At 61.4% G+C, this 9629-nt stretch overlaps 1 protein-coding gene across 5 annotated transcripts in view; it reads right to left on the reverse strand.

Moving 5' to 3' along the window:
• Positions 1 to 8170, reverse strand: part of PIEZO1 (piezo type mechanosensitive ion channel component 1 (Er blood group)) — a 48872-nt gene extending 40702 nt beyond the window's left edge. For 3 of the 5 annotated variants that reach the window (XM_081275056.1, XM_081275054.1, XM_081275053.1), the window contains exon 1: positions 7791 to 8170. In XM_081275056.1, the coding sequence (XP_081131182.1) occupies positions 7791 to 7854 (64 nt within the window). In that variant the 5' untranslated portion in view covers positions 7855 to 8170. The remainder of the gene's footprint in view (positions 1 to 7790) is intronic. The other 2 variants (XM_081275057.1, XM_081275055.1) reach the window with 1 other exon arrangement.
• Between the last annotated feature and the right edge of the window lie 1459 nt (positions 8171 to 9629).

Here is a 9629-nt window from a genome sequence, read left to right on the forward strand (position 1 = left end):
GGGATGGGCTGCGGGACCTGGAAGTTGGGGCCACGCCCACTTGTCACCTCCCGGGCCTAGCTGGCCTTCCCTCCCACCTACAGGATGGTGGCTCCCAGCGGGGCCTGCCCACCGGGACAAGGCAGGCTGGAGAACACGCCATGACCATGGCCACAGCCCGGAAACCGTCGGCAGGTGTGGCCCGGAGCACCCAGGAGCAGGCCCAGAGGCCCCCACTCGTGCAGTGGAGGACAAAGGGACAGGCTTCACTGGACAGTGGGGGACTGGTGGGTCCTGGGAGACCCCCCACTCGGGGCCTGACTGTCCCACAGGAGGACAGGAGAGCTCATCTGTGCACCAGGAGGCCCACAAGGGCCCTCAGAGAGTCCATGAGAGCAAAGCCGAGTGCCCGGTGCAGGGTGCAAACCAGGATGCAGCAGGGGACGGCCAGGAGAACCAGGCAGTGGACCAGGACGGCCTCCCCGAGGCCTGGGACAAGGACAGTGGTGGGTCAGGGAGCCTGGGTCGGTCACTCTGCTTCATCCAACAGACTTCCACAGAGGCCCCCAGGGGGCCGCACTAAAGAGGGGCGGACGCCATCATGCCCGTGACACCCAGGAGGAGAGCAGCTGAGAAGATCGGGGTCAGCTGGAGGCCATGTCTGACCAGGTTGAAGGCCAAGCAGGATCGGGTTGGTGGACGGGGAGGAGGACTGAGCAGAGGGTACTGTGCGGGGATGTGGACATCTGGACAGTAGCCAGGCGAGTTAGCCCGATGTCATCTGAGCTAAAAGTGCCTGATCCTTAAATGACACCATTAAGATCAGACAGGCAGAGGCCACACCTGTCCCCCAGCCCTCGGAGCTGGAGGCAGAAGGATCACAAGCCTGAGGCCAGGCTGGGCAGCTAAGAGGCCCTGTCCCAAAATAAAAAATAAGAAGGGCTGGGGTGGAGCCCGGAGGTGGAGCACTCCTGGGTTCCATCCCTGGTGCCAAAAACAGGTCCGAGAGGGAAGCCGGGCAGGTGGCTGGCACAGGGGCTGATAGAGCCAAAAAACAAAGACCAACGGCCCATTTTGAAATCAGCTGGAAGACCTCAGAGACAACACGGTCAGTAAGAAAGGGAGACACAGCAGCCGCAGGACAGACCCGTCCAGGCCCCCTCACCACCAACCTGCTGGTGGACGTGGCCCCAGGTGGCATGCCTCACGGCAACACCTGTGGCGGTGGCACCTGGGGTCACACAACCCTCTGACCCAGCAAGCCACTGAGGTGTGCCTGCGTCCACTGACCTCAGGATGCTGAGGAGGCCGAGAGTGAAGGCCCATGCTGTGGGTCAGTGGCCCATCTGCACATGATACAGCCGCCTGCCGTGGGAACAGCGGGCCCTGGAAAGGGGCTGCAGATCTGCACCCAAGTGACTGGTCACTGGAGGGGCAGTCAGACAATGGCAGAGGGGAAGAGGACGAGACCCAGCCATGGTGCCCGGCTCCACCTGGACAGGCGGGGTGAAGCTGGGGAGCTGTGGCCACAGGCTGTGCCGTCCACGGCAGCTCAAGACCTGTGCCTGAGCTCATGCCGAGGCCAGCCAGGCTGCAGTGCACCCACCTGCCCACAGGGCAGCCTGGGCAAACAGGCCACCCTCTGACCCACTTTTTATGCACAAGAACACAGCCTCCCCAGAGGCACCAAGCCAGGCACTCACGGGCCTCGTGCCATGGCAGCCATCACTGTGGCGCCCAATGAGGGCAAAGGAAATTGGAAAACAGCAAGAGCCATTCAGCGAGGTGGAGTGGACGATGTCACACTGGTGTGTGCTGAACAGTGTTCTAACCTTAGCCAGAAACCAGATACGGGGCGGGGGGACCCTACCTGGTGCTGCCCACTTGACCCATGGACCTGGGGTACAGACCCTGGGGCTACCCAGAGGTGAGAGAGCAGCCCACGGCCTGCTCCTCAGAAGGCTGCCCGCCAGGACCCACGCCTGGACTTCTCTGCTCTGCCGCAGGGCCCCCGTCAGCATCGGCACTGTGCCTCTGCTTCTGTCCCTGGGGACTCCCAGGAAGGGTGACCAAGGCAGGTGGCTCTAGAGGCACAGGAGGGGAGAGGAATGCAAAGGAAGGGTGGACCCACCACACTGGCACCACTGGGGTCACGGGGTGCCACCGGCACTGTCCGACTGTCCTCCCAGCTGCAAGACTTGGCCTGCGACGGAGGCCCAGCCCCAGCCCCTGCCCCTTCCTGATCTCAAAGTCTGCAGATGCCCCAGCCCATTTTAGCTGCCCGTTCAATGGCCAAGGAAACCACAGGAGGCGGCAGCGGTCACTGTCCTCTATAGCCTGACCCAGGGAAGGAGAAGTGGCCCCAACTATATATACTCCCAGCCCGGTAAACAGCCACACCAACCCGGCTGGCCCGTTAGAGGGAACCTAAAATACCCCCTATAATTATGTCATTAAAACACACCAGAAAAACTGACCCGCCCCACTCAGCAGAGGCTCCTGACCAGCTTAAGGAGCTGGGAGCTTGGGCACATCAGCCCAGGGGCTACTGTCACCAGAGGAGGACCTGGCCAGACAGCTGCCCTGGGCCCATCACACAGGGAGCTGGCACTGCATGGCAGGCGCTCACTGCCCTGGGGTGGCCAGGTTCCAGCATATAAAGTGACCACCTGAGCATGGCCTCAGGTCCTCATGCACAAAGGAGACAGTCACCCTGGGACCCAGCGTCCACCCAGAGAAACAAATATGCTCCTAAGAAAAATGAAAGCAGAACAGCCCGACCCACAGGCCGGGCGAGTTGGCGTCCACAAGGCGGCCAACAATGGCGGGTGTTTGACCTTGAAAGAAAAGACAGCGAAGGCAGGGACAGGCCTGCAGCCGGCCCCACTCCAAACAGACGGGTGGGAGATTCCATAAGGAACGTCCCATAGGCTTTCGCGACCTCTATGACAGTGCGGTGTCACAAGGGCTCCGTCTTCTGGTCAGTTACTGGGGTGATCTGTGTGCTGGTCACAGGATGAACCCGACCCAGGTGTGTGCGCGCGCGCACACACACACACACAGGAGAAGTACACGTCGAGTGCAGCCAGACGCGTGGCTCCCTGAGACTCATCTGAGTCTTCATTAACCTCCTCTTTTTTTTTAAGAGAGAGGAGAGGGGGGGAGAGAGAGAATTTATTTATTTATTTATTTTAGTTTTTGGTGGACACAACATCTTTGTTGGTATGTGGTGCTGAAGATCGAACCCAGGCCGCACGCATGCCAGGCGAGCACGCTACCGCTTGAGCCACATCCCCAGCCCCTTAACCTCCTCTTTGAATGGCTGTTAAGCATTGGCCAGATTTGTGTAAATGGAGGGGGAGAAGTATCTGCTGTATTTTCAAAGTAAGATGGCTCCCTCCAGCCAGACAGGACTCCCTGACCCTCTGTCCACCTGTCCCCAGCCTCACAGCACCCCCCTCCCACAGGTCTCCTCTGCACACCCAAGCTGGCCTGGCCTTCAGAGCATGGTGCCAGGGCCACAGCCCAGGCCTGTCCGCCTGACCACCTACGCACCTAGGTGTATGCAGGGAGGCCCATCTGCGTGGCTGGGAAGACTGTTTTAGGCTGCATTAGGGGACCCAACCTTGGATGATATTGATAGGGACCCTGTTTGGGGTGGCATTGTTTGGGGACCCCACTTTGGAGAGAGCTGCAGTTTGTGGACAGATGCTGGGGTGCTTGCAGAACACTAGGCCAGCTGGAGAGGAGTGGGCGCCAGGCCCCAGGTTCCTGGCACCACCCAGAGCTCCTCCCACAGAGCAGGACAGGAGGACACACGGAGGGTCTTCAGGACTCAGGAAGAGGCCAGGGAGAGCAGAGGGGCCTGCGTGGGTGCGGAGCCACCCCGTGGTGGGAGGCCCGAGGGCAGCCTGTCTGGGGTGCCGGCCCACCCCCGCCCCCAGGATCAGCCGGCCTTTCCCTTCTCCCCCACGCTGCTGCCTGGGCCTGACATCCACAGCCTGAGACCAGAGATCAAAGACCTACAAGCACCTTAGAGATTCCATAGTCCTTCCTCCCTCAGGAGAGGAAACTGAGGCCCAGTAAGAGGGTGAGGGCTGGCACGTTCAGAGCAGGAGAGGCCAGGCCGAGCCTCCACCCAGGAGCACCTCCCTGCAGCCTCCTCCCCTGTCCTCCCAGCAACCTTCCACCCCAGCACCTGCAGGTGCGTCTGCAGCAGGAGGTATGGAAGGAAAGGCTTCACCCCGGGGTGTCACCTCCCCTGGGGATCTCGGGCTAGAGAGAAAACTTCTTGCAGTCCAGATTCCTGATGCAGGAGAGGCTGACGGGTTCAAAGGGTGAGAGAGGGAGAGTGTGGAGGGTGAGTGGCCCCTGCCCAGGGTGCAGGGGCAGGACAGGCCAGGGCTCAAATGGACAGGCTGCAACCCCGACAGATCTCACCAGGGCCCAGCTGCCGGCCGTGACTGCCAGCCTGGGGGGGGGGGGGGTGACACCAGCTCCAGCGGGCTCGGAGCTGCCGCCAGCCACTCAGACTGAAGCCTGGATTCCTCACCGCGAGGAAAGGTTCTCATTTCTTAGTAATAAGAAAAGCATATATTTAAAAAAAAATTGACTGCCTAATTACACATTTCTACAACAGATGTGTCAAAAGGGGATGAGCGCAGGCCATGGTGGTCAGGATCTACAGGAGGGACCTGGAGGGAGGGGGCCCACCCAGGAAGCAGCCTGGGGCCAGGATCAGGGGCCAGCACCTCCACCCACCCAGCAAGGATGCTTCCTCTGCAGGACTCTCCCGCTGGACCTGGCTCCCCAGCGCTGGGTGCCAGTGACCACCTTTAGGAAGACCACGGTGGTCTAGCCTCAGCTCCAGGGTCCCTGGTTCCTCCCCTGGACACGCACACTGTGTAGGCAGGCCCTCCCTGGTTCTGTCCTGTTTATTCTTCAACCTCTCAGGCCCAGCCTGGAGGCGATGGCCCTCCCCTCTGCCACACAGGAAGCTGACACTCGGCAGGAAGCCCCCAGGGCTGCAATGGGAAGTGGGACCTCGCCCGGCTTCGGAGGCCAAGTTCTGGCACTTGACCCAAGATCCAGCCACCCACAAACACTGCTCCTGGGCAGTCCTACTAGGTCCTCTCTGCCCAGAGCCCAGTGGAGCTGCCGGGGAGTGTGACAAGTCTCTGCTGCTGGGGGGATCAATATCAGAGAAGGATCTGTCTTCTCCGTGCCATCAGGCCTGCCCCGGTGCCGTCCCCAGCGGGCTGGGTGTGCCCACCAGCCTGTGCCACCGGCGACCGAAAGCAGAAGCCACGTCGCCCAAACGCACTGCTTTCCACAGTCGGGTTGCACCACCCTGCCACTGCTGATGGCTGTGCTCCGGCTGCCCAGCTAGGCCAGGGGTCAGAGCCGTGGCCCTTCTCCCGGTCCTTCCTCAGCCTGGCTGGGAGCTTGCTCCAGCTCCGTGCCCAGATCACCCAGGGCTCTGGGACAAGGGGTGGGGCTGCTCCAGATGACCCCAGTTCCCGGGGAGCAGGGCAGCTCGCTGAGGCTTCTCAGGTAGTAATCCTGTAGGGGGAGTGTCATGGGGGCTGGGTGACGGAGGATGACTCACACTCTCACCCAGCACAAGGTGACTAATCCCTCTGAAGGCCTCCTTTCCAAAATACCACAGAACCAACACTCCTCGGAGCCAAGAAGCCCTCAGAAGAGAGCCCCCCATCCCACTTCCAGCCATGCCAGCTGGACCCTGACATCAGCCGGAGAGCGGCTCCCTCAGGAGTGCCTAGAGGCTCAGGTGTCCTCAGGCAGGGCTCCTGGCTGCTCGGTGTCCCCTCCCCCAGCTACAGGCCCAGCCCCAAGCCCAGCACAGATCAGGGGGGTGTGGCCTGCACATCAGTACTTTTTTCATGAAAAAACTCTATTTGGGGACAATTTTAGGTTTAGGGAAAGTCCAGAGAGTTAGTCATCAATCACTTTTAAAGCTCCCCAGGTGACTAACAGCCGGGATGGGAACCCCCAGCCGGAGACACCTCCCAGAGCCAAAGCTTCGTGCCTGGCCCACGCAGAGTGGCAAGGAGCAAGGAGGCTGCAGGCCCCTGCTGTCCCTGGGGACTACAGACCTGCCGCCCACCTGACCTGGCCTTGCTGCCTGCTCCAGTGCTGTCCACAAGCTGGGGATGGATTTCACATTTCTAAGGACTGGAACAGTATCAGACTTCTATTTCACCATGTAAAATATTTACCATCTGGCCAGAGAGAGAAAACTCCCGCCTCTGCTCGAGGACAGCCCACCCTCAGAAAGGGGCAGCCCCTTCAGGAAGAAGCCTTCCCTCCTACTCCGAGAAAGAAAAGGGAAGATATGCCTAACCCCAACTCAGGTGCTTCCAAATCAAAGTGCTGGAGTCCCGGGGGCTGCAGTGCCACAGGACAGACTCATGTGAGCCTGCCCCTTTAAGAACGCTCCTGGGGCCAGCTGCTTCTAAACTCTGACCCTGTGCCTGCCCAGGCCACTTGATCTGGTCCTCTGGCTTTCCTCTGGCACAGGGGAGAACAGGCCAGCACTGTGGGCCTCTGACCCAGCGCGCTCCTGAGCACAGTCCAGGCGGCGTGGTCCTCACAGGGCTGGCCACATTGAGGACAGCTCCAGAGCCCTCCTTTCCAACCTCAATGGCTCCCATTGATTCCTGCCTTGAACATCTCCCCACATCTGGCCACCTTTTGGTGCTGCAAATCCAAGTGCTCTCTGTCCAGGCTGTGCTGGGTCCCCAGCATTTGGGGAGCTGCGTCCTATCTGCCTGGGCCACACCAGGTCCCCAGCTTTCAGGGAGCCTACCTGGTTACCTAGAACAGAGTGGACAGTGAACTCCCCGGAAGGTGGGAAGGCTCAGGAAGGGAGCCCCCCCACGGAGGACCAGGGTGTGCACACTGCAGACAGGCTTTCCCAAGGCCAATTGCTGTTTCTCTGGGTAAGCCCAGGCTTGCAGAGGGTCACATGTGGGGCGGAGCTGACCAGAGGGATTGTGGAGGGGTGAGTTCTTGGGCACTGTGCCCTGGGCAAGGCCCAGGCAAGGAGGATTGCAGAGGTGTTCCTCTAAGAAGGGGTGGGGCGGGGGGCGCTGTGCTTTCTGACAAGCAAGGGACAGACCAGGGTTTCACACTGGACCTCTGATGCCAGGCCAGAGCCTCCAGGGGTGGCCCTGTTCCACAGCAAGGCACAGGCCTGTCCCAGGTCCTCTGGAACTAAGCCAAAAAGGGCACGAGGAAGAGGAGGAACCCTAAGTACTTTTCCAAAGCAAGGGACTGCCTCAGTCGGAGCAGGGGCAGGGCCAGGGGCTGTGCCCAGGGCTGGACGTTAGTTCTGCTAGGAAAACTCCAAATTAAACAGCTCCAGGCAGGAAGCCGCCTGCTCCCAGATTGGTCAGGAAGTCGTGATGCAAGTTTGCGCTTTTTTTTTTTTTAACACAAAAGAGAGAAAGAGAGATTCCTACTCCCCACCCCACCACCATCGCAGCGGCCCTTCTTCTAGGGACAAACAGACCCCCTCCCCGGGCCCCTCCTCCCAGCGCCCAAACGCCAGGTCCTGGGCGCCCGCGGTGCACCTCGCCGCCGCCCTTCCACCCCGCGCCGGGCCCGCCGCGGCCGCCCGCGGTCTCATGCTTCTGGAATGCGGGCGCCCAGGGCCGCGCGTCCCGGGGAATCTCCGCGCCCTCCCGCCCGCTCGTAGCCCTGGCCTCGCGGGCCTCGCTCGGCGGCCCAGCCGGGACATGGGGAGCCGGGACGCAGCTCCGTTCTCGGTCCAGCCGCCCCCCACTCACCGGCCAGGAGCGTGCAGGGCAGCAGCAGCCAGTACAGCACGGCGCTGAGCACGTGCGGCTCCATGGGGAGGCCCAGGGTCGCGCCGCCGCGGCGCTAAGGCGAGGCGCTAGGGCGAGGCGCGGAGGCCGGGGGTCGGCGCTCCATGGCGCACAGGGCGGGTCTCCGCACGTGCCGCGCGGCGCGGCCCAGACCCCCGACTGGCCCGCCGGGACCCTCGCGCCGCCTCCTCCTCGGGCCGGGCGCGCCGCGCCCTCCGGTGCCGACGGTCAGGGCCCGAGCGCTCGGGAGTCAGCCTGCCCGCGGCGGAGCGCAGCGCGGCTTGCAGAGGCCAACTTGGGCCGGACGGCGGCTCGGTGGCTCCCGCCCTCCGCCCGCCCGCGGGCCTTTATAAGCTCGGCCCCCGCCCTCCCCGGCGTGCCCGCCTCCGCGCTTCCCCCGACGGCCGGGCGCGCCCAGGCATCCCCTCGGCTGTCCCACGCGCCCGCGCGCACACCAGCCCTCTAGGCCCCGGCTGCCGCGCAGACCCGGGACACCTCCGTCCAGAGCAAGTCCCGAGAAGACCCCCACCCTCTCAGGAACCTAGCACTGCTGCCTCAGCGTGTGTGTGCGGTGGTGGGGGGCGCTTCTCCCTGGGTGGCCCAGGGCCCGGGTGTTACAGAAAGGCTCCCTAGGGCCCGGCTTCCTTAGGCAGCACCCACGCGCAACTGCACCCCGCGTGGCCGGAGCGACTTTCGCTTTGCTCCCCAGGACGCTAGAACACAGCGCCCCCTGGGGACTGTGGGTAGTTAGGAGCTCCCACCGGTTGGACGGGTGGCCATGGTAGCTGGGATGGAGGACTCAGAATGCCTGCTGTGTCCCAGTGCTGTCTGAACTGGGCCCTGGGGACTTGTTCCAGCCACACCTGCCACCACCATGCGGTTTGGCCTTAATCCCTTTGCCATAGACAGTAGAAACTGCAGCCAGACACCTGCTTATCCCCTTGAATGGAGGAGTTGGTCCCCAGTCCAGGGTGTGCTGAGTACATCACCTGGGCCTTCTCAGTTCAGCCTTCATCTGCCCTTAAGATGGGCAGGAAAGGAAAAAGGGGAAGAGCATAGACCCTGTCGCTGGGTTCAGGCCATGGGTCCCCAGCCCAGCTGCATTAGGAAATGAGGGAGTCTGGGGGCAAGGGCTGTAAGGACCAAGAGAGACCACCACTGAGCCTCAGGGCACAGTCAACTGATGTGAGCTGATCACAGGATCAGACCCTCCAACTTTTCCCCAAAAGCCAGAAATGCAGAACTTCATGGGAAGTCTAGGTTTCAAATCCTGACTATTTTTCTGAGACCCGTTCTGTGATTTGGCCCCAAAATATTTGCTGCAAAGAGAAGAGAAGCTTCAGAACTCTGTTGTGATTTTCTTACAAATGTGTCCAAAATTGTTAAAGTAGCAAAAGATCAAAAACGTCTAGTCACAGGAGCTGGTGAGAAAAAGTGTATCTTTCAGAGCAGAACTATGTAGCAGTTCAACCCACCATCTAGGAATACCAATAGGAAACAGTCTCTAAGATACAATATTACCACTGCACCAAAGCCCCCTGCCGGCCTGCCCTCTGGAGGGAAGCCCTTTCTGGGGTCACCTTTTGGGACTGCTTTCATGGTTTGCTATATACATATTCCCCCTATTCACAGAATGCACCTAGCCAAATAAGGGTGGACCCTCAGAAACAGAACTTGGCTACTTGGCCAGGCAGGGAGAGGTGGGGCCAGCAGGGGCGAGGGGAGCCTGCCTGGCCCCGGCTGTCCATAGCACTCCTGCTCTGCCTCCTGCATGCCCACCAGCTGATGATGGACAGACCA

This window comes from Spermophilus citellus (assembly GCF_964194105.1).
Source record: "Spermophilus citellus genome assembly, chromosome: 18".
Lineage (NCBI taxonomy): Eukaryota > Metazoa > Chordata > Mammalia > Rodentia > Sciuridae > Spermophilus > Spermophilus citellus.